Raw genomic sequence first — 25,030 nt, forward strand, 5'->3', positions numbered from 1 at the left:
ATTCACTTATTGATTCACCAATTGATTACCCGCTCATGAACAAATGTGTTCCCTTACTCATTCACGCACTCAATCACTCATTCGCTCATGTACTCATTAATTGATTCACCTACTCACCCATTGACCTCCCCTCCCCCAACACTAACTAATCACTTCGTTAATTCATTCACTCACTCGGTCATTCACTCGCTCACTCATTCACACATCGCCCACCCAATCCAACCACGCGGGCCGCGTGGGTCAAAGTGACTGCGGCTGCTGAGTGGGAAGCCAAACCACGCGTGGGGCTTTCCCTACACACACACAGAGACACGCGCGCACTCCCACCACCACCACCCTCCATCGCCCGCTTCTTCGAAAACCACTTCCCGTCATTGCCTTGGCTTCTTCCCTCCATCAAACAATAACAACAGAGGAGAGGGGAGGAGGAGGAGGAGGGGGGAGTGACGAATGCCACCTTATAAATTTGGCGTCAGAACCCAACTCGAGCGGATTCACAACTCCTGAGTACAGAGTACACACACACACCCACGCGCGCACTTGTGTAGGATGAGTACATGAGTGCGTGTCTGTGGCTATCTTTCTGTGCCGGCTTTTTTCGCACCCCCACTATTCTCTAAAGACTACGCGGGAGATCTTTGGGGGCTGTTGTTGTTGTTCGAGCTTCGATTTTGTGTTGGTGTATAATTATTGAGTGTGTGCAATCAATATCGCTTATATCATACGTGATCACGCAACTTTTGGATTTAAGCGGCACTTGCGTCGGCTTGAAGTTTCAGGACAACAGCTGATTTTCATGCCAATATAAGGTACGGTCCTGCACTTTGCTACACCACGCACACAACTCATATCAATATATATATCGTGCAGCCCTGTACTTTGCCGCACACACATACACTATTCATATTAATCACAAGGTACGATCCTCACATTTTGCTGCACACACACAGCTCATGTAAAACACACGTCACAGTTCTACACTTCGCTGCACGCACTCACACACACACAAATAGGGCTACCAGAATAGCTCCCGCATGTTTTGACTTGACCTATATGGTTGTTGGTGTTCTATACGGGGCGCTCCGAGTTGTTGACTGAACTAACCCCCCTCCCACCCCGCACTGATTTACAAATGGGCCACTATTAGCCTCCCGCTGCTGCTCGGCAGGTGATTGAATCGTGAGAGCGACGACTGAGCGTGTACCAGAGAGAGAGAGAGGAGTGGTTAAAGCGTCTCGTAACTGAGATTGGTGGTTAGACGTGGAGAGACGCGTCCCAAGCGCTATGCTGGTTGCACGAGGACGCGTCGTCTTTTCCCTGTAAATAAGTCATATTAAAAAAAAAACACGCTTTTATGAAATGTACTAGTAAAGGCAGAACTCCACGACTCTAGGAAGTGGCCCCGATTACAGCCAACGTCAATTTACCGTGGACAATTAGACAAAACATTTCTCGATTTAAAGCTTTCGTGACTGCAGGGATTCATCTTCTTGGTTCTTTCGGTAAAGTCACGTAGAAGGGAAATAATAAAATAATAAGAATAAAACTGAATAAAATAAGAAAAAAAATATTTTATTATTTCCCTTCTACGTGACTTTACCGAAAGAACCAAGAAGATAGACATAACATATTTAAAAGAATGTTTTAAAATATGTTTTCGTTTTTTTATGATATCATATAGTATTGTCATCAGTATGACATAAGTATACCAAGTTTGCAGTCGATACCACATTGGGAAGTGGGTTAAAATTGAGTTACAAGATTTGAGGATACAACAACAACGACAACAACAGACAGAGTGAGTTAAATGAAAGCGTGTAAATAATAACAAAGGATCGCCCTGTAGAGTTGTGTGTAAAGTAACGATGGGGATTACATTTTTATTTAAAGCTTTCGTGACTGCAGGGATTCATATTCTTGGTTCTTTCGGTAAAGACGTTACCGAAAGAACCAAGAAAAGGATGGGGATTCAATGACATGAGTAGACGTGAATTTGTGTACCAGCTTGTTTTTTTTGCATGTTCATGAACAGATGTGTTTGTTGAAAGAGACACATTCATCTCACCATTTGAATCACACCTGATAAATTCCATTCATTTCAGTCCATCCGCCTATTAGCCTCCCAGACTTACGCTGGCTGACCAACAGCATTTCGCATGAACACAAAAACAAACAAAATACCCTGGGCTGGTTTCGCTTTTCTGTGTCTCATCAGCAGAGCCCATCAACATTTAAAGACGTATCAACCTGTTTCAAGAAGTTTTTTAACTGTAATGAATACTGTTATAAAAATGCTACCGTGCGGCAGGTAATGAGGCCTCGTTTAACCTTTGTGTAAACTGCATCACTAGCCATAACAGTTTTAAATATGTTATTTTTCTAACTGGCTGTAAGGGAGTGGTGCTGGCCACACACCCCCACCCATCGTGGTGCTGCTACTCGCTAACAGCACTTGCCCCAACAATCTGTCACAGGCTATACGGGGGGGGGGGGGGGGGATCTTTGTCTTTGTGTTAGCGACACAACCTGGCATGTAATAGCACGCGGTGACGGGTGGAGTTTGCAGAAGAGGTCATTAAAGTAATTAAAATAAGTTACATTCTATTCCACCCAAGCAGCGGCAGCGTGGGTGGAGCGGTGGCGCGGTGGTTAGCGCGCTGCTGCGGCGAAACCCAGGCGAGCCGAGTTCGATTTCCGCGGCCACGGGCGAACATCGGCACAGGGATTTGTTTGAAGCTGGGGAAATCCGATGAGCCACGAAGCTCTTTTCACGCAGCTGTCCGCCCCCAACGCTGAGGTTGGCAGTGGCGTTACAATCGTCGAGGGGAGATTCCACAGGTGGATAAATGATATAGGTAAATGACGTAGGTAGATACATTACGGAGATAAATAACATCGGTAGATACATTAGGAAGGTAAATAAATGACAGGGGTAGATTGCATAGGGAGATACATGACATGGGTAGTATATACATTAACTAACGTTACTGGTGAGTGATTACAGGACCGGTCCTGTGCCTTTACACCCCCACCAGCGTGGTGAAGTATGGTCAATCAACCCCCTATCACCAAGACGGCATGGGTAGAGCTGTATCCAGCAGTGGAAAAGGGTTGCACATTTATTATTATATTTAGTAAATATTTAATTGTGTTAAGCTATACTGTAGTCATATTATTTACAGTAAATATTGAGCCAATCACCAACATATTTCTACACATGCAACTTAGAATGTGGTGCATGTTTATGGCATCCTTACAGATCCCCCCCCTCTAATTCTGCTATTAATTGATCAAGCTCGTATTCGTGGTATATCACTGGTATATGGATCGCCGCATATTTCCGTTGACAGAAATATTGAGAGAGAGAAATGAAATGTCCTTGTCCAGAGCAGCACACGTGGCATCAAGCTCACGTTGAAGGGATGCACTTTAAGTTGTATTGATTCCTATAAGTTATACCGCAAGGAAAACATAAAATGGTCAAAAATACCCACAACGAATCTTGTGGGATCCCACGGAAATGTAAAATCCAACCACGCTTAATAACACCAATTGATGAATGGATACGGCTGTTGTATTACACAATGTACAGGGCGGTCAAGATGTCTTGTGACTCCCCAATTAATGGAGCTCTAAAAAAACGTTTCTCCACTTTGTATATTTATTCATAATTTTAAACGAAACCTTACTTTAAAAAGATAAGTTACGTTTTAGATAATTTAATTGGGGGAAGGGGGGCCACAAGGCATCTGGGCCATCCTTTAGAATGCTGTCCTATGCCAAACAAAATAGTCATGTCCAGAGATGATTTGTTTTTATTGTTTAAGTGCTTTGTTTACGATTCCTATACTTTGCACTCCTTTGGTGTCTTTGTTATTGTTTCTTATTGTAACGTTCTGACCCGCCCCGACCGAACATCTGTGCAAAAAGAGCTTTACAGCTCATCGGATTTCCTCCACTATAAATACTGATTCTGATTATGTTTCACTTTCCTGCGGGGGTGAAAAAACCCATCGATAATTATAATAACGATTCCCATTAACTTACAAAAGCCTCACAATAGCCTCAAGACACCTTGCTCACGAGTATCCTGCATTGAGATATCTGACCAATTAAATAATCTTTGTGACTTTAAGAAAAACAGCACACAGGTACGCGTAGATAAAAACTCCAAACTCCACTCAAATTGATTCAATAATTCCCATTCGCTGCACTGACCAGAGTGACCACCAGCTCGAGGCCGAGCGGGTATTTGAGAGTTGTAATACCTCCGTGATCCATCAACCCTTCAACGTGCAGGGTTAACAGGAGTTTGCCCAAATACTGTAATCGTTCCATTTATTGTACGACGAGTCAATTAGTTGCGGACAATTTATTTTTTCCAAACGCGATGAAAAAAATCTGCGCTTCGCGGAAACCTCAAAGTGTCGGGCTACAGACGTGTGCGTGTGTGTCACAACGGCCGGCGCGGTCGTTGTTGCTGTTGTTAATGTGATCGTGTTTTAGCCGTGACGAATTTGTCAGACGTGCTACTTGAGCAATGACACCGTCACAGGCACATTAGAAACAAGGCAGTGTCGGCGATGCCCTGTTAATCACATTCATCACTGGCGCAAGTGCACACCCATCGCTCGTTTGCTTGCTGCGAGCACGTGTCAAGCAGGCGAGCGCCTACTCTACTTAACCATCATTCTGCCGAGGCATTTGCCGGGTCGATTGCACATTTTCTACCCGGGGTGGTCGTCGATCGTGATTAGCCCTTCGTTGGGGGGTATATTCACCCTTCCCCCCGCCGCCCCCACTGTTTAGCAGGCGATGCAAAGCAAAAAACACACACGCGCGTCCTTGGGAGTTTAGAACACGGGAAGCTGGAGGGTGCTGGCGAACAGGGGGAGGGGAAAAGGAGATTTGGGGTGGATCGAGGGCCTGATTATTAGAAGCGCATTTGTTATTCTATTTTATTTCGTTTTTCCCTGGAAACTAAAAATAAAAGTACAAAGGTTCCCTTGGATTTAAATTAAAAATAAAAATGTTGTGCAGGGACAAAGATCGCTATCTCCCAAGGAAAGAAGGACGTGGGCCCCATTGTCTCGGCGTGAGTGCTCAGAACGCTTTTCCCGGCCATGCTAAAACGTTTCTCGAACATCACACGAGATGCAAAACACGCGGTGCACTCACAGAGACCCCACCCCACACCACCACCACCCCCCCACCCTACCTCGCTACAAAGCGGCTCCATAGCCACGGCGTCAGCATCACCGCAACCACGACCCCCAGTTTCCATTCTCCTCCTCCTCCCCATCCTCTCTCCTCCCCTCTTCCTAAAAAAAATCCCCTCGGCACCCTCCCCCCACCCCGAATCACCCAGTCACCGGCTCCCAACCAACCTCTTTCCCGTCCCATTCCTTCCCGCAGCTGTCAGCTGCTGCATTAATAACGCGACAGAACGCGCGCGGGGAGATAAATAATAACAGCAGCAGCCGAGGGGGGCCGGAGGGGGAAGGGGGCGACTTTGGGAGCTTGTAACTCATCGCGGGGAGGAAATTCACCAAAGTCGCTGGCTTCCTACGGGCCTAAAAACTTTCGTGACTGCAGGAATTCATATTCTTTGGTTATTTCGGTAAAGTCACGTAGGTAGAAAATAATAATAAAAATTAAGTGATGAAAAATAAAAGTAATGAAATATATTTTTTTACATTTTATTGAAATCAAGTGAATAAAAAAAAATATTTTAATTTGTTTTACTCACTTTATTTGTTATTCTATCTACGTGACTTTACCGAAAGAACCAAAGAATAAAAATTCCTACGGGTCCTTGATAACCCTCGACCCTCGGGGAGTCATCTCGCCCCGAGTCGCCGCGACCATCAACTTGTTTGCAACTCGCGGTACGCGGCGACTGGCCAACGGCGTTCCGTGCGTGCGGTCGCGCTCCGCCTGGTGCACTCACTCGCGCGGTGCCTTCCTCGCGTTTTGTGCGACGGGTTTAGGTGGCACGCGCGCACGCGGGGGAGGGGGGGGGGGTGTGCGCGTGACCGTGGTATAGGATTTTGCGTGGCGAATACACACACACACGCAAAAAAAAACACTAATTTAAAGTCAGAAAGAGGGGTTTCCTTGCACTGGTGCTCACCTCTCCGAGTTCGTGCTGGAAATTCCACATTGCTATGCCAGGGGTATTTACAAAGGACAACCAGTGTGGACTTCCACACCAAGTTGGGACTACTTGTACTCACCCCCCCACCCCCCCCCCCCCCATGATAATAATCTTCAAAGTTATTTAAGGAGGAAAATCTCAGTAAGTCTCAACTCAATTACCATCATCACCACCACCACCAACCACCACGGTCAATCCATAGTTGAATAAAGACCTCCCCAAGCCGCCACCACCTCTCAAGATCCTGCGATCCAATTCTCTCTCTTCCCTTTCAGATTCCTAGCCCCTTCCAAAACATCGTCATGATTCACATTAGTCGTTCACCGTCCATATTCCGTGCAATCGGACTTGTTTATGTCTACACCCCGTTACAATTAGAGCGAAGCTAATTGTGCGGCGATGTCGCTCCTGCGTTGGCAGCGGTGCAGAAGCGAAATCAACGACAACACTCACATTCGTCAATTAAAAAAAAATAACCCGTAAAAACAAAGTTTTTCCCTATAAATCCTTTATATGCGTGGCATCGGTTTTATTTTATTATTCATATCTGTTTTTCTTGAGTAAGAGTCTCATTTTTATCACATTGGTATTTTAAATTTAATATGAAATACATTTTTTCCTAAAAAGTGTAAAATTTTAGGGAAAAAAATTTCACGAAAATAAATTGTCACGCACAACGAGTCTGTGTGCAAAATTGTCAGCTCGATTGGATCACGGGAAGTGGGTTAAAAAACGACCGAAAGATTTGCACGGTCGTAAGCGCGCAAGCAAGCAAGCAAGTGAACTTAATATAAAGGATTTAAAAAGAGTGTGCTATTGGAAATGCCCATGACACGGAATAAGGCGCGCTGTAACTCTATACAAGAGAAGATAACGTTGATATTATTTCCATACTGCGGTACCAACAGTGCACATGTGACCATGCTGGGGTGTAAATAAGATTCACGCGCGAGGCAAGTCTAGTTATTTTAGGAAGTGCGTTCACGCGCTGTGTTGAAATGCGTCCGCCCCGCCGATACAGAATTAACCGTGGATAATTAAAAAAAACAACCCCCAAAAACACCGCGAATGCAGAACTAACTCCTGACTGAGAGATGAATAATCATGGGATGGCACGGCAGCACAGCTGTTAGACTTGAGCTTGAGAGACAAGAAGGGGCCTGGGTCCATTATTCCGATTTTTCCGTGTCGAGTTTTCCGTTCTCTCCGCATGTTCTGCGTGGGTTTCTTCCGGCTCCCCCCCACCCCAACAATGTAAACTGGCGTTGGCCAAACCTCCCAATGCCGAAAGATTTACCTGCACATTGCTTGACTGGGATGATGCACAGCAACAGTGCGAGCTTGGCAGGACCCTCCTTAAAAAAGAGTCTTGAGACTCAGCAAGGCTTTCCTAGGTAAACAAGCGCAACAATAATAATCATCACATTTCATGGATGGGCTTAATCTTTGCTTCACCCTTGGAGGCTCAGGCACTACGATCAGCAGACTCCTATTATTGGAGAGACACCATCTCCTGGTGTTCGGTCGTGTCCTTAGTTGCCCGGTTTGAAGTCTGGTTTCAAATCGAGGTTGTTTCTTCGGTAGCTTTTTTAATTCTTTCAAAACGAGAATGGCTTATCAAAAAGGGAATGCGTATGAAAGAGATTGATTCTGTACGATTCCTTTTTTGAGTGTGGTACGATGGCGTACGATGCATGGGCTCAGTGCGAGGCTTACTTAGAAGGGCACGCGTGGTAGATTTCTCAATCCTGCACACGATTCATGTCGGGAGGGTGCCTTTGAGCGGTTCTGCAACGAAAGGTGTGATCTTCTTGGTTCTTTCGGTAAAGTCACGTAGAATGGAAATAATAAAATAATAAAAATAAAACATAATAAAATCATTCTCACGACGTTTCGGCCACAACGCAAGCAGCCGTCCTCAGGTGGAGAACAGGTCTGTCGAGAAGACAGAGTCTGAATGACTGAATGACTCTGTCTTCTCGACATACATGCATTGTGGCCTAAACGTCGTGAGAATTATTTTATAATGTTTTATTTTTATTATTTTATTATTTCCATTCTACGTGACTTTACCGAAAGAACCAAGAAGATGAATCTCTGCAGTCACGAAAGCTTTAAATCGAAAGGTGTGATATAAACGTGGTTAATTTACCGTTGTTTTTTGTTGTTGTAACATTTCAGGTTGAAGGCTCAACACTCAAGGCGACACACAGGACGCACCACGTGGGTCGAGCAAGGGGCGTGCAGCGATGGACGACAAGTGAGTGCTCGCCTCCGTACCCGGCTTCTCTCAGTAGCCAGGTGACCACGTGGCAAAAAACCGCAGGCTTGTTGTGAAACGTTTAACGTGAGCAGCATTTAGATTCAACAGCGCACAGAGAGGAGGGCAGCATCTGCGAGTGCAAAAAAAAATCTCCATGGCCTTGTCCAGAACACCACCTCGAAAGAACTGAACGTGCGGCCGTTTTATATTTTTTTGCCGTCGAGAACCGCCGTCTCAAGAGAGGTGAGAATTCGTGGCCGTTCCAGCAACAGGAGACACAGCCTACGGAGCGGTTTCGTCCCCATTAGTGCTCATCAGTACACTATGGTCATAATGTTCACTGCTGTTCCATGCCTCTGGGAGCCCCATACGGTCCAGTATATCAGATTACCACGTAGTAGGCTGTCGTGACCAATATTATCCATAATAACTTTTTTGGTAGGGTTATATTGCGGAAATATAAATGTGTCGTTAACCCACCACCACCCGACACAGACAATTAGTAAGGTTTGTCACGTGAATAAAACGTGCCAATTAGTGACTACTTCAGCACATCGGTGAGTTGGAGAGTAACCCCACAATGATTTATTTACGTGACAAACCTTACCAATTGGCTGTCGGGTGGTGGTGGGTTAGCGACACATAGTTACGCGATCTAACTCAAAAGACCTTGATTATGGGGTACAGTATATGGAGAGGATCTGTATGTATGTATGTTGAACTTCTTTCGCACCGTACGTAGCCAGCCGTGCTAACCGGAGGTGCAGAAGAGGGTTGGGGGGGGGCAGCCTTGACACCAACGGGGAGTCTGTGAGCACTTGCCTAACCGATAACGAGCAAGCGGCATTCTTGCGTAAAGGTTAGCAGAGGAGAGATTTTTTTTTGTTGTAGTTTCGATACGGGGGTATCGGAACTACGAATCTTTTTTGGTCGGACTTTCAGTTCGCCTTCCGTAAAGGGGGTTTCCAGGACGCTGAGGCTTCTTCCCGTATGAAAGATGCTCGCTCAAGAATTGGCCCAACATCCCAAATGCGAGAGTTTCCTGAAAAATTCTTAGGATCGGGAAGTGAGGCTTTTCTCCATAAAAATTAAGGAAATTGATATTCATGTAGATCGTCGTCATCATCGTCATCAGCACCACCATTATGACCATCAGTCATCATCATAATCATCATCACAATTATCACCACCAATCATCATCATGTTATCACCATCAATCATCATCATCATTATATTACCACCACAAATCATAATCATTATCATGTTATCACAATCAATCATCATCATCATTATTAAATTACCACCATCAATCATCATCATCATCATATTACCACCATCAATCGTCATTGTCACCACCATTCAGAAGTCACGTGGTTTGCGAGAGGTTTGAGCTGATTTAAATATATAGATGAGCTCTGCTCGAGGTAATCATCGTCGTCGTTCACTCATCATACAGAAATGCACATTATCTGAGCACGTCTGTAGGCAAGTTTGAATGCAAGTAAGAATAGGCTTCGTTTGACCCTTTCGGGCAATAATACAGGGGTGAAGATGTTCAAACACCAAATACTGTAGACACCTTTTTGCAAGCTTGAATGCAACCCGTTAAGCGTTCAAATCTCGCGCGTGATTTGACATTTCACGCTGGCAAACAAAGCATGCCGTCACAGGAAGGGAGGCGCTGGAAATGAAAGTTAAGTTGGGGTTGTATCGCCGACTTTAACAGACGCCTTAAATTTCGATTTAAAGCTTTCGTGACTGCAGGGATTCATGCCGCGACTCTAAGACGCTGTCGCCTCGACAGACCTGGTTTTCACCTGAGGACGGCTGCTTGCGTTGTGGCCGTAACGTCGTGAGAATTATTTTATTATGTTTTATTTTTATTATTTTATTACTTCCCTTCTACGTGACTTTACCGAAAGAACCAAGAAGAAGACGCCTTTAAGTAAAAAAAATTGCATCTCGCAACGGCAGCCGCTGTCAAACAAAAACACGCCCTCGGTGGAGAAAGTTTTTTTGCGGGGGCAATTTGCCTCGAAACAAAGCCCCAAGTTCAGTAGTTCCTTCACAGGTTTTGTCAACATCAGCGGTTACCCCGAGAACAATACACGAACAAATAAATGTCGTGAAAGAGCACTTCACACCCTTACGCAAATTCGATGTGGGATGACATCGGTGGCATTCTGGGGGATGTGGTCACAGAGACCGGCTCGGGATTGTCAACAGGATGTGAGCACAACTGTCAAAGCTCAGTGGAACAGGCAACGGTCTTGCCTTTTTGATTCTAAAGTACGCTATTTATAATGTACTTTCTTTGAAATCAATAACTTGCCGCATGCAGATACACACAGGAAAGAGCGAGAGAGTGTAAATACCCCAAGCCCACTTTTTATAACTATTTCTGTAACCAAACGATGGCGTTTTTAGGAATTGAAAACGTCAAACGGTAAAGGCGCTGCCCTGCAAATGCCCACTAACGCCGCTGCTGGCAGAAGGGTTCCCAGTAAAGGGAGCTCTGGAGAGAAAATATTTTGGACTAGCCTCCCACATCGGTCAGATGTCCAGGAAGAAGTGTAAATACCCCCCCCCCCCCGCGATCGGAAGATCTGATTCACCGCATCCGTTGCGCAACACTGATGCATTTTTAGGGATAAATCAAGAGGGGACTTCTTCAAAGTTCCCCGAAGAAAAGTGGAAGTATCCGACTGTCATTAAATGAGCATCGAAGCGTCATGGTTGGTGACCTCATGGCGTGTGCCGCCAGTTTCACTCCAGCGCTTCCCCCTTTTACACGATTCTGGATCGACTCCCGTGGCAGAGGGCTGCGTTAACTCGCGTCTCGCCGTGCCAAGCGGCTGCTTTGTTTGTACCCCTGAAATCGACGATAATCGCCGGTGGAAATCGACGATGGTCGCATCACGAACTGCCCGCGGTGGGTGGGAATGGAAATTTTCCGGATTTTTTTTTTGCTCGCTGCTTCGGTAGAGCGCTACGTAAATAATTTGATCGCTTACGAGCAAATCGCCCCCCCTTCCCCTGCCCACGCGTTTTTATTCAAGGGCTGAGAGACACGTAAAACGAGGAAGGGACTTTCCCTTTCGCTCATCGTGGCCAAGTGTGAGCTCGCATCCTTGAAAATCCCACCCCAAAAAAAAAAACATTCGCGTGTAAAATCCATTCGTATAGAGGCAAAAGGCAGGCGTTGCATTTCGTTGTTGTTGTTGTTGAATGACCAAATTCTCAAAAACGCCAAACGGCCAGCAACAACTGGCAATAGATGGAGAGTTAATTTAATTTTGTATTGAGTTAGGGTTATTGGTAAGAACTTAGGGAGGGATGGGGGAGATACGGCGAATGGAGGGAGATCCAGCGTCGAGCAGGTGCTAGGAAAGAATCATACGCGTTGTGGCCTTTGCTGCTATTCCTAATTAACAAAACAAACTTTAATTTGACCAGGTAAAGGGCTCACTGATCTCTAGAGTTCTTATTCAGAGGCGACCTGGCTATCACAGATTATAGCTCGACGAAGTGGCCTATCATCACGTGACATTTTTTAGCAGCCAAACACTCTAAACGCGTGATGTTGATTCTCAACGTGGAAGGGAAAAAACGGAGGATCCGGAGGAAAATTAACATGACCACGGGGAGAGAGACACAGCAAACTCCACACATACATCAGACGTCAGGGTCGGGATCGAACCCATGACCCCCTGCATACCAGGCGAGACACAGTAGTTAACATCTCGCCACCATGACGAGAGGCAGAGGATTGGGACTGATGCGCAGCCTGTCTTTGTACCGAGGCTGCAAGCGAACAGCTAAAGGTGTACCTAGCCTGGCACAAACACCGCAGCGATGTCACCGCCACTAAGTGGCACATGGTGGCCTCTGTGTTGCTTGCCCCGTGTTCGCGTCGGCAGACCCGGCATGGTGGGTTAGCGGATTCAAGTCCCGTGGCAGTTTGGCTTCTGAAATTGGCTTTGGTCGCTCCTAGGTCGTCTCTGGAGAAAATCTATGGACATTGGCACTGGGGAGACAAAAGTGGGCGGGCAGCATGGTGCTGGCCAGTGGCCTTTTCACTCTGGCAATTAAATACTTGCTAATCTGCACTCGTCCATTGCGGATTACGAGACTACTAAAATGTGGATCTGTGTGTGTGTGGATACTAGGGTATCGTAATGACCGCTGCTGGATACTTCTTCATAACGTTCTGAAACACGCGTTCTCAAGCAAACAAAAAAACAAAAAAGCCCCAAAACAAAAAATAAAACTGAGCGCATGCGGTGACGTGTTGTGGTGGAGCGGTGCTCACACTTCGGCTCCTAACGGCACCCACCCTTCACCCCCCACCCACCCCACCCATCCTCTACCCTGGCCGTGTATCCCTCGCAAATGCACTGGCAACAATATTATACGATCATCATCATATTCTAAATTCGAGAGGAGAAAAAAACCAAGTTTGGCTGGCTGGCTGGCTGGCTGGGAGGAGGGACAGACGAGCGGTCACGTCCAAAAGGTGACTCAATATTAGTCGCACTTCAAGAATGACTTTCTGTCGCTGAACACGCAATAAACGTTGCATCGTGACTCTGTTGTCACGCCAAACACTCTGCGCGCGCCGAATATCGGCAGGCAGCACGCCTCGCGCAGCCATTCCTCGAGCGGCGCTGGAGTCGATGATGAACTCCTCTCCCCCGTGACCAAATCATTCGGAAATGTGCCCACTGCCGTCGGAGCTGGCAAGCCGAGCGGAGTCGAGTCCGGGCTAGCGTTTGGATGACGGCGGGGGTGGGGGGCACTTGGGGCTGGCTAGGTGTTGCAGAGAGTTGTTGGGGGGAGGGGGGGGCGAGGTGGCCAAGAGGTGGAATCGACCCAGCGACCTCCGGGTTGTAAGTGCGGGCGAGCCGGTGACCGTCACACGGGACTCATCGCCGGGGGTCGCGTTTTCTTTTCTCGGTGGTAAGAACCCCCCACCACCACCCCCTGAATGGCCACGATGTGGCCAGTCACGCACATTGCCAGCTGCTGGACACCGCCAAAACGATCGCTTTCACAACGAGATAAACAAGCAATATATACCACCTTCTTCGATATATATAACCTGTCAATTCGCGTAAAAGATACACAAGTATTGATTTGAAGCTTTCGTGACTGCAGGAATCCATACTCTTTGGTTCGTTCGGTAAAGTCACGTAGGTAGAAAAATTACATTAAAATAATATATCACCATTATTTTTTTAAATTGTATTTTATTGTTCTACCTACGTGACTTTACCGAACGAACCAAAGAGTCATACACAAGTATGTTTCTTGACACCGTCACTTTGCCGTCAACCGCGAAGGCCTTGCGGCAGTGCATTACATCGGCGGCAGTCGGTTCAAATGCAGACGTCTCCTCCGCCACGCGAACTCGTCAGCGCTCCGACGGACAGGGAGGGCAATCCGCGAGCCAAGGGGAGGTGGGGGGGTCACGCAGCAAGGAAGGCGCGAGGGAGATGGGGATGAGGGCAGGACACGTTACGTATGGCGCGCGTGGGCCGCTCGTCGGCAGGACAAACTCTGCAGCGAACTCCGGGGTTGGGCGGAAAGGGGATTTATCCTCGGGTGACCCTCGGCCCCGAGGTGTGAGAGCTGGGGAAGAGGAAGAACACGAGGCGGAAGGCGATCGGCGGCTGCACCTCGCGGCGACCTCGGATCGGTCCCGCGGGGCCGTTGAGACAACAGCGAAGAGCCCTGGGGTGTGGCGCTTTGGGGGAAGGTTTTAAGCAACGATGTGGATGTTAGAGAATAAATTTCGGTACCGATTTGCCACCCGATTAAACTCAGGGGAGGATGTAGCGCCTAGCCGTGTGTGTCCCTGTGCTAGTGCAGTGTTAATTTTAATCCGATTAGTTAAGTAGTCGATAACTCTTACGATTAGTCGGTTCGAATATCTCGACTCATTGGATAACACGAAAATAGTTGGGGGGCAGGGAATGTCTGACCGATGTTGACACGCGTGCCGCTGGACTGGAGGTGATGGGCGAGGCCTGGAGACGTCATCGGCATTGTCAGCCGCGTCACGCCGGGCGTGGCCTGTGGGGGGTTTCCCACCTTCGGGATTATTTCGATTATTTTGCCGCTATAAATGTCCACGTGATAAGCCACTTCGTTGAGCTATCATTTGTGGCCAGGGCACTGCTCAACAATAAGCTAATAGCTCAATGGGCTTTACCTGGTAAGATAAAAATAGTTAATTTATTTTTTTTAAAGTGATTTGTTTACCTCTCCATGACCCTGCAATTCGATCGTGTTTGTTGTTGTTTTGTTTGTTGTTGTTTTGTTTGTTGTTTCAACGTTCTGATTTGTTCCTACTGGACGTCTGTGGAAAAGAGCTTCATAGATCATCGGATTCCTCCTCCACTATAAAAACTGATTCTGATTCTGGCGGGATGTGGAAAGCGGCGGCCGTTTCTAAATCAGCCCTCGTTGTTGACCACAAAACAAGCAGCCAATTGTACATTTTAGTCGACGAATCGACTGAACGTCCCAGCTTTGGGCTGGGAGGGGTGGGGCTGAGTAGGGAGAGGCTGGTCACCCCGTAGTGCCCTTATAAAACTCAACGTTTAACCTACTCACGCCGGCTTGTGTCCGCCCTCACAGTCGGGCATATTTGCGGAATACACCACGCCGCCGTTGACCTTGGCCATTGACCAAGAAACCCGACGTTCCTACCAGCTCCCTCCGCAGGAATGTGTTTTCCCCCCGCTTTGCTATATTTCAATCACATCACAGCGAGCGGTGCATCATCCTGTATTTTAGAACAGCCGCCGGAAGAAGTTGCCGTCACAAGTGCTTCTGAACTACTTATGAAAGTCACTTCAGTCGCTCATTAATACTTAGTGGAGATATTTCTTGTGTACGTCCTGATAAACTATTATCAACAAGAATTCATTTAAAGGGCCCACTGAGCTATACGGCTCTTTTTCAGGAGCGACCTGGCCACAAGTGATAGCCCAATGCAGTGGCATATCGTGTGGAGATTAAAAGCAGCCAAATACTCTAAAAGCGTGTTTCTAAACGTAGGAGAACCGGGAGAACAGTCCACGCCACCACGGGGAGAGAGACACGCAAACTCCAAATATACAGGCGTCAGAGTTGGGATCGAACCCACGACCTCCTGCACGCCAGGCAAGGTAGTTAACATCTCGCCACAGCTAATATATTTTTTGAATCCTAAAAGTTGGCATAAGCAAATTTAGTAAGCAACCAAACTTAACACTGGGTTTTGTGTGCAGTCAGACCATCAACTCATGTAGAGCCATCACAGTGAACTAACGGCAACTCCTTATTTCTAGATTATTCGGCTTCTCGAAATTTCAAAATATTTATTTTAAAAACTGCCTTGTGGATTTATCCTGGAGAACAAAAAAAACTAAAACAAGTTTTAATGTCAAGTTATGACATTCAGGCCGGCGGTGGCTCCCACTGTAACAACGCCAGTTTTGTTTGGCGGACAAAGCTAAAACATTTTCTGAAACTGATTCTCACGGAATGAATCGGTGGGGGGGGGGAGTTAGAATTATGTGCAGGCGCTTTCCCGGTCTGGCCGCATCCGGCGCCACTCCCATCGTCACCCACCCACCCTCCCCTCCCACTCGAAAACAACAGTTGGGCTTTGTCTGAGAGCACAGGACAGGGATTACTCACCACGAGGCTGGCCACCACAGCCACCCACACGCCCAACGTCTGGCCTCACCCACCTACAAGCCACCCGCTGTGACCTTGCATTGCATTGCGCTGAGCTCCCCATTAGCCGCAGTGTCAGCAGTATCAGCCACCTGCCGTCAAGGCTCAGAGGGCGAGGCCACGTCAAAGATGCGGCTGAACTTATGAACCGACTCTGTAGGGGGTGCCGCGGTGGCGAGATGTTAACTTCCTCGCCTGGTATGCAGGAGATCGTGGGTTTGATCCCGACCCTGACGCCTGTTTATTTAGAATTTGCGTGTTTCTCCCCGTGGTTACGTGAAATTTCCCCCACATTTAGAATCAACATGCGGTTTTTAGAGGAAAAGCCACTTTGTTGAGCCATTATTTGTGTCAGCCAGGTCGCTTCTAAAAACAGAGCGAAATAGCTCAGTGGGCCTTACCTGGTAAAATAAAAAAAGTAAAAATTTTCATTTAGTCTACCATCTCATTTGAGCACGTGACTGTACGTAATATTGAACTTTTTTTGGAGCTGCATCCCAGAACGCTTGGGCAATGTCAGGCAATGCCAGGCAATGTTTCCCGTCTCACCTCGAGATTTCCCCACCCCCCCCCCCCCCTCGTGTTCTCCACAGGAGCTGGGGTGGTCCGGGCTACGCGAGCGCCCTGCTGCAAGGCCTCGATGCCCTGCGGCGCCGCGGCCTCACCACCGACGTCGTGCTGCTGGCGGGGGGCCGCCAGTTCCCCGCGCACCGCGCCGTGCTCGCGTCCTGCAGGCAAGCGCCCCCCCCCAGCTCCCCCCCCCCACCCCACCAGCCCCCCCCCCCACCAGCCACCCCACCCCACCAGCCACCCCACCCCACCAACCCTCAACTCCACCAGTTCCCCCCTAACTCCACTAGCCCCCCCCACCCTACTAGTTCCCCCACCCCACCAACCTTCCACCCCACACCACCAGCCCCCCCACCTCACCCCACCAGCCCCCCCACCTCACCACCCCACCAACCCTTAACCCCACACCCCACCAGTACCCCCTCCCCACTCCACCAGCTCCCCCACCCACCCCACCAACCCCCAACCCCACCAGTTCCCCCCCACCCCACCTGACCCCCCACCCCACCTGACCCCCCCCGACCCCCCCCCCCTGACCTCCCTCCTGACCCCCCCCCCCCACACCAACACGCGTGCTGCTGTATTTATTTCTTGACCTATGTAAAAATTAACATATTTATTCGACTCAAGGTAAATGTATCGCAATTCAAAAGACAAGTTTGCTGCACCGCCTCCTGATGCCCAGCACGTGGCCTCGTAGCCGTTTTCTCACATCTGAAAGAAGAGCCATCATTGTCCGTCACACCGCCTATTCTATATATTTTATTCCTTTTAGTGTGCCGTTATTGACACGTGTAAGTTGTTATGCTTGTTACCATAAACCCTGGTTTGAGGGTTGGGTGCTCCATACCGGACATCGATGAAAAAGAGCCTTATAGCTCATCGGATTCCTCCAGGATAAATAAATAATCCGATTCTGATACACAGTGATGACGACCTCTGTGTGAGCCACCAACTCCATCCACAGTGCCGCAATGAAATCGTGCGCCATAACATCGCTGATCGTCAACCGAACTTTATTCTCCCTCCGTGTCTCTCTCCTCCATCACCAACCGCTATCATTGCTCGTGCAGCGGCTACTTCTACTCGGCGTTCGTGGAGGGCCGCTGCGGGGACCCCCAGCTCGTGTCGCTGCCGGGCGTCACGTGCGAAGCGCTCGCCGCGCTGCTCGACTTCATGTACGCGGGCGAGCTGCCCCGGCGCGCCGTGGCCACCGCCGCCGTGTCGCGCGACCTCGTGGCGGCTGCGCGCCACCTCCGTGTCCACGGCGTGGCGCAGGCGTGCGCGCGCCTCCTCAAAGAGAGGTACGTAAAATTTGCCGCGGCCTCGCGTTATCGCCCTGCCGAGCTGACGGAACCCCGAAAGCGCGGCGGTGGCGATGACGACGACGAGCAAAATGTTTGTACTAATCGACGGCAATGACCGCCACTGTGACTGCGATCACGACCAAGGCAGCAATGATAATTACATCGATGATGACGACGATGGCGACGATGACAATAAGATCTCCTCTCGTCCTGCAGCTTGTTGGATCCTCCTGACCTGAAGCCCAGCAAGGAGGACCAGGGGGCGAATCTCTACGCGCACCACCTGCAGCAATTCATCTACTCCCTTCACAACACCACCTCCTCCTCCTCACCCTCCTCCTCATCATCATTATCATCGTCATCGTCATCCCCGCCATCATCCACTCCATCCCCCTTCTCCGTCTACTCTCACCTGGGCGACCCCTACCAGTTCAACGCCTTCTCCCCGTTCTTCCACCGCGCCGCCGTCGCCGGCTACAAGCTGTCGCCCTTCTGCTACGCGGGGCCTCGGGGTGCCGAGCCGCTGTGGTGGCCCCTGGCGGCCCGCGGGGCCTGCTCCCAGCACCACCAGCAGCAGCAGTGGGACTCGCACACGGCGGTCAAATCGGAGGGCGCCGACGCCAACGGCGCCCGCTCACCGGCCGGGCCTGTGGGAGAGGCAGAGGAAGGGGACCGCGGTGAGCACGACTTGCAGCGCGTCATCGACATGAGCGTGGGTGGGGAGCAGCGGCGCCAGCGGGAGGACACTATGTCGCCCCGCCGTCAACCCGGCGTGCCCGGCGCCGCCGAAGCCCCAGAGGGCCCGGCCCGGCGGGACGGCGATGGTGGCGCCGCTCGCGAGCCGAGCGACGGGGCCGGCCAAGCGGCCGCCGTGGCCGGGCAGCAGGAGCGAGCCCCCTGCAGCTACTGGAAGAAGCACAAGCTGAGGAGCTGCATGGCGCTCATCTCACGTGAAGACCGCGACGGAAGCGAGGACGCCGGCGGTCGAGACGGGGAAGGCCCCTTGGCGGGGAACGGCGGAGAGGCGCGGGGCGGCACGGGGCGGCAGAGGGACGGAGAGGAGGTGGTGGAGGAGGGGGGTGCGGCACCTTCAGGCGGTGCAAACGGGAGCTGCAGCCCCTACCCGTGCCTCCTGCGCCGGGAGGAGTACGTGTCGACGGCGGCGGCGGCGGTGACAGCGCAGGAGAGGAGATCGTGCGAGGAGATGTCGGAGGCCGGCACGGGCCCCCGCGGTGAGCAGAGGGTGTACCGGTGCGACACGTGCGACGCCGAGTTCCGCCACAAGGGGAACCTGACGAGTCACCGTGCCGTGCACACGGGTACGTAGGGAACCGCCTAGGCCCCCTGCCCCCTCACCCTTGTGTGGGCAACCGCCTGTAGTGCTGCCACCCTGCGGGGTTGCAATGCCGCAAGCACTCCCTCGATAGCTGCCCCCCCATGCTGGTAGCGGTATGACCCAGTGGCAGCGGCACATTTCCGCGTGCTACGGAGGTTTGCGGTTCGAGCCCAGGGGCCGCACCTGGATAATATTGCGGGTTTGTTTTGACCGAGAGATCGACGGCGTCCATTTAAAGGTGAACGTTCTGGATCTCGTGACGTTATTTGAAGAAAGAAATTCATACTGACCACGCGTGCCGCCATTATGTGCCCGAAAATTTGTCGAATTCCAAAATTGGCTCTCGCGGTCATGTTCGCACAAACGCGGCGACGGCCCCGTTTTGGCGAAGAGCGCTAGTGCCAGATATTGTTTTAACGGTTTTAACGGTTTTAACGGTTTTAACGGTTTTAACGGTTTTAACGGTTTTAACGGTTTTAACGGTTTTAACGGTTTTAACGGTATTAACGGTTTTAACGGTTTTAACGGTATTAACGGTTTAAATGGTATTAACGGTTTTAACGGTTTTAACGGTTTTAACGGTCTTTACCGTTTTAACGATTTTAACGGTATTTGACAATTTTAAATGGCTTTAATGTTTTTGACCGCGTGTCTCCTTCCGCGCGCGCAGGCGAGAAGCCGTACCCCTGCGACGTGTGCGGCGCTCGATTCAACCGCCCGGCCAACCTCAAGACGCACGCGCGCATCCACTCGGGCGAGAAACCCTACCGCTGCGACTCGTGCGGAGCACGGTTTGTCCAGGTGCATGGCCCACCCCTCTCCCACCTCCCCCCCAAGTGGCTCACCTGTGTGGGTTATTGTGATGGTGCAGGTGGCTCACCTGCGTGGTTGTTGTCGTTGTGGTGGTGGTGGTGCAAGTGGCTCACCTTCGTGGTTGTTGTTGTTGTTGTGGTGGTGCAGGTGGGTCACCTGCGTGGTTGTTGTTGTTGTGGTGGTGGTGCAGGTGGCTCACCTGCGAGGTTGTTGTTGTTGTGGTGTTGCAGGTGGCTCACCTGCGGGCCCACGTGCTGATCCACACGGGGGAGAAGCCGTACCCGTGCGCGACGTGCGGAACGCGCTTCCGCCACCTGCAAACGCTCAAGAGTCACATCCGCATCCACACGGGGGAGAAGCCCTATCACGTGAGTTCCAGCACGCTCACTACCACGCTCACCACTACGCCCACCCCCACGCTCAGCACACATCTGTATCCACACGGGGGAGAAGCCCTACCACGTGAGTTCCAGCACGCTCACTACCATGCTCACCACTACGCCCACCCCCACGCTCAGCACACATCCGCATCCACACGGGGGAGAAGCCCTATCACGTGAGTTCCAGCACGCTCACTACCACACTCACCATCACAATCTGCACTCACCGCACTTACCGCACTCCAGGGAGAAGCCCTCTCGCGCGAGCGGTATACGTTTGTCTCCGTCCCATCACCTTCACGGGCGACTTTTCATGCGATGAGACGACGGCCTATTAGGACAAAGGCGTGACGTGGAGACTTAACTCGACGAGCTCGGGTTTTACATCCGGCGCCTCAGCCTGCACAATTCGCTAGACTGCACGAGAGGTCATGGAGTAGTGACGCGATCATCACAACAAGAGACATCTTTGAGGCGCCGTTCGACGGCGCAAGAACACAGGGCAAGGGCGTTTTCCCTGTAAGTGTCCAGACAAACGTCGGGCTGCCCATCAAGTGGTGCTGCTGTGGGCACAGAGTGAACGATCTACACCCAGAGGAATGTACAAACGCGGGTGTATTTAGCCGTGGTCAGACAAGTAACGGAGGCAAATATTTCCTATAAATATGCAACACGTGGCACATGATGGATAGGTAGGTGGGTGTGAGTGTCTCTGAGTGTTGCTCATGTGGGGAGTGGTGTAGTTGGTTAGCGCCCGGCACTACGCACCCAGAGACCCCCGAGACCGATTCTCGTTCATGGCCAATATCGGTGACGAATACCTGAACCGGTTCTGAGCCTCCCCGATGTCGACTCAGCTCCTAAAAATGAGTAGCTGGTGCGGCACGTAAAACATCATCAGCATCGGGGGAGACAAAGGCGGCTGGGCGTGGTGCTGGCCACGCAAGGCTATACAGAGGATTTGCTGAGTCTTCATTACGGACTGGAACATGGGTTGACAAGCAAGAGCTGAGACTGAGAACTCCCGGAGAGCGTGGGTGAATATGTCGCAACATCTGCACTGGGAATAGATAAGCACCGTGAAACTCTTAAGTAAAGCGGCAGCGGGGGTGATTAATGAGGCAGCGCTCAACTCACACACTGGGCGGTCAGTCCCCTCCTTGTCTAGTTTGATTGTACATATGTGCGTAAATACGTACGTTGGAACTTCCTCTGCACCGTGCGTAGCCAACCCATGGTAGATCAGAGGTGCGGGAGGGAAGGACAACGAAAATCCGTTCTAAAGAGATGAATTTTAACTCGAGATGGAGAAAAAAAGTGTCCTGCACCCATGTTGAGGAGTCGGGCTACCTGAGTCACTGTCTCATCTCACCCTGCACACTGCGTATGCCCAGCACACTCACCGACAATCACAACACTTTGCTTTCAGCTTCTTCAATTCCCCCCCCCCTCCACCACACTGCTCCACTTTGGAATTCCCACTCCGATCGCCTCTTTAATCCAAGCTCCGAATAACAATAATGATTGAGATGTTGAAGGTGCATTTAATCCGTCGGTCCCAATTCGCCGTAGATATATACACGTACAATGTTGTTTACAGACAAATCAATGCTGCTACTAGACGCTGGAGGAAACCGGAGCACCCCGAGAAAAGCCCATGCGTGCGAGGAGGCAACGCTCTATCCCACACAGATGGGACAGATTGAGATTAAATTTCCATTTAAAGCTTTCGTGACTGCAGGGATTCATCTTCTTGGTTCTTTCGGTAAAGTCACGTAGAATGGAAATAATAAAAATAAAACATAATAAAATAATTCTCACGACGTTTCGGCCACAACGCAAGCAGCCGTCCTCAGACTCTGTCTTCTCAACAGACCTGTTCTCCACCTGAGGATGGCTGCTTGCGTTGTGGCCGAAACGTCGTGAGAATTATTTTATTGTTTTATTTTTATTATTTTATTATTTCCATTCTACGTGACTTTACCGAAAGAACCAAGAAAATTGAGATTAGTCCACACTCTGCAGTACCGGTTTCTCCTGGGGAGCCAGGGGTACGGCACCTCCTTGATCCCCACGGGAAGGGGAGTCAGCTGCTGCCTCCACGGTGCTGGACTCGAGGCAGCCGTGTGCAGCAGCGTAGCCACCACCACCGCCCCGGCCAGCCTGGCACCATCCAGTGAGAAATTAAGTCCCTCCCACCTCGAAAGATCCGCTCTGCTGGCCAGCGTAATTGTACTCCTTCCTGCCGTCTTGATGCCTCTTGGCTGCGAATTAATTAATATTATCTTTCAATTAAAGGGTGAACTTGAACAAGGTGCTTAACATAATAATGGTGTAGTGCGAGGGATGAGGGGTGCATAGCGGTTTAGGGAAGGGGAGGTAAGGAGTGGAGGGGTGAGGGGAGGGAAGAGCTAGATAATGGGCAATGGTGAGGCTTTGAGCGGGGAATGGAAGGAAGTTAAGGAGGGAGACTGCAAGCTGCAGTGTGGATGTCCCGTTCAACACTGAATCTCGGAACGTCCAAGCAGTTAGCGTTAATTTTATCTAGAGAAGAATAGCGCCGTTTTTTTTAAGACATTGTACTCACCACAGAAAACTGTAGCAACATGACCACACTCTATGATAGCTGGCACCAAACTGTACCGGGAGCCTCTGCACATCTTCCGACCTGCAGACCTACAGATAAAGTCATTTTATTTTAGCACAAGTACGTCATCGGAATGAAATCGCAAGAAAAACCGATGACCTGCTTTGTACGTACGTCACCGGAATGGGAAAGGGTTAAAATGAATGTGGATGGATGGCTGCGTACGGACTGATTGTAACCCGGCTCCTGGCGACGCATCTCTCCGTGGCGAGCGCAGTGCGAGACGTGCAACGTGCACTTTCGCCACAAGAGCCAGCTGCGGCTGCACATGCGGCAGAAGCACGGTGCCGTCACCAACACCAAGACGCGCTACGGCCTGCTGCCACCACCACCGCCGCCGCCGTCCTGCAGCCTGCCTCCCGCATAGGGCAGGGGTCGGCAACCTATGGCTCCGGAGCCGTATGCGGCTCTTTACGGGCTGCTTCTTGACGATATGTACGTATGTACAGTATGTACTCAGATGCATTGCGGCTCTTGAAATACTGAATTTTGTACCGAATTGGAAAGAAATGGCTCTTCTTGTTATTTTGGTTGCCGACCCCTGGCATAGGGCAACCGAGCGCACGCGTACACGCACACCAACGACAACAGCAGCAGCAGTTCGCCACGAAGTGGCGGTGACGTCACCAAGGCGCCTGTGCCCTCCGAGGCCAAGTGAACTGTCGAAGGCTCGCTGCTGGCAGGAAGTCACGGGAGAGACTCAGGTGCCATGGGTTGACTGACTTGAGATGACTGGCCGATGCACCAACTGTGCTCCCCCACTGTGTCAACTCGTTGTGTTTTATCCGCCCGGCGCTGCGCTCGTTGTTGTGAGCGTCGCTCCTCCGACCTCCGTTGTTGCTGGAGTGCGACTGCCTCCAGCTGCCCAGCGGCATCCTTCACGAACCTCCTCCACAGAGGCCGATCTTGACACCGCTGGTCCAAGTCATCGGCAAGTCCAATCAGCTTCACGCATCCTGCCGTACCGCATCAGTCCATCTCTTTGCCAGCACACACACACGCCCTGGCATGCACACACGCGTAACACTACCACGGCGACAGCAACAACCGCCGCTCACCACCGAGTGGCGGTGGCAGTCACCATGGCGCCTGTGCCAGGCCAGGTGCACACCGAGTGTCGAAGGCTCTTCTGCTGCTGGCAGGAGGTCACGGGACAGACCCTGGTGTTTTTGGTTGATTGACTTACACACACACACAATATAGATATCGCCTTGTACAGCTTGTTGGGGCAAGTACCCGACGCGGAACACGAGGGGGTGGCGTGGCCAGCACCCCCGCCGGGTGCTAATTTTAGGCTGAGTCGACCTAGGGGAGGCCCAGGACCGATTACAGATACTCGCCGCCGATATTGGCCGCGAGCGGGAATCGAACCCGGGTTGCTGGGTTAATAGCGCAGCGCGCTAACCACTACAACTACCCTGCAGAAAATACACTCACGCGTGCACACACACTCAACATGTTATATGCATTCATGGGGGGCATTGCACTATATTTAACAAATACACAGTCGTCGTGCTGGTGGAGCGTATTATACTTGAGGCCAGGCAGGTGCCTTGTTCGTAAATGTCAAGCCAAGCCTCTCGTGCTCCCTCTAAAGAAGAAGTTGCCCCCTTTTTGAAAAATAATAATAATGTATAAAGAGCTTCTAGGACAGACGCGTCACACCCACGTCGCTCGGGCAAATGCCGTCAAACGGTGTTGTTAGCGGTGTTGTTAGCAGTGTTTTTAGCGGTGTTATTAGCGGTGTTGTTAGCAGCGCAGCACGGCAAAGAGCTGTTTGACCGCGCAGTCGTGTGCCGGCGCGCTCCAACCACGACCCCGAACACACG

At 50.4% G+C, this 25,030-nt stretch overlaps 1 protein-coding gene across 2 annotated transcripts; it reads left to right on the forward strand.

Moving 5' to 3' along the window:
• Positions 1–515: 515 nt before the first annotated feature.
• Positions 516–24,815, forward strand: LOC133351065 (B-cell CLL/lymphoma 6 member B protein-like). Of its 2 annotated transcripts, none has more exons than XM_061565977.1 (8): positions 516–809; positions 8,339–8,417; positions 16,742–16,882; positions 17,792–18,022; positions 18,242–19,344; positions 20,032–20,162; positions 20,405–20,542; positions 23,419–24,815. In XM_061565977.1, the coding sequence occupies exons 2-8, from the start codon at positions 8,407–8,409 to the stop codon at positions 23,566–23,568; spliced, it is 1,905 nt and encodes a 634-aa protein (XP_061421961.1). In that variant the 5' UTR covers positions 516–809; positions 8,339–8,406; the 3' UTR covers positions 23,569–24,815. The 2 variants fall into 2 exon arrangements, with proteins under 2 accessions (XP_061421961.1, XP_061421962.1); XM_061565978.1 differs by having other exon boundaries at positions 18,242–19,257.
• The last annotated feature ends 215 nt before the right edge of the window (positions 24,816–25,030 follow it).

The sequence above is a fragment of the Lethenteron reissneri genome, chromosome 36 (assembly GCF_015708825.2).
Source record: "Lethenteron reissneri isolate LAM-NWPU_2019-01 chromosome 36, ASM1570882v1, whole genome shotgun sequence".
NCBI lineage: Eukaryota > Metazoa > Chordata > Hyperoartia > Petromyzontiformes > Petromyzontidae > Lethenteron > Lethenteron reissneri.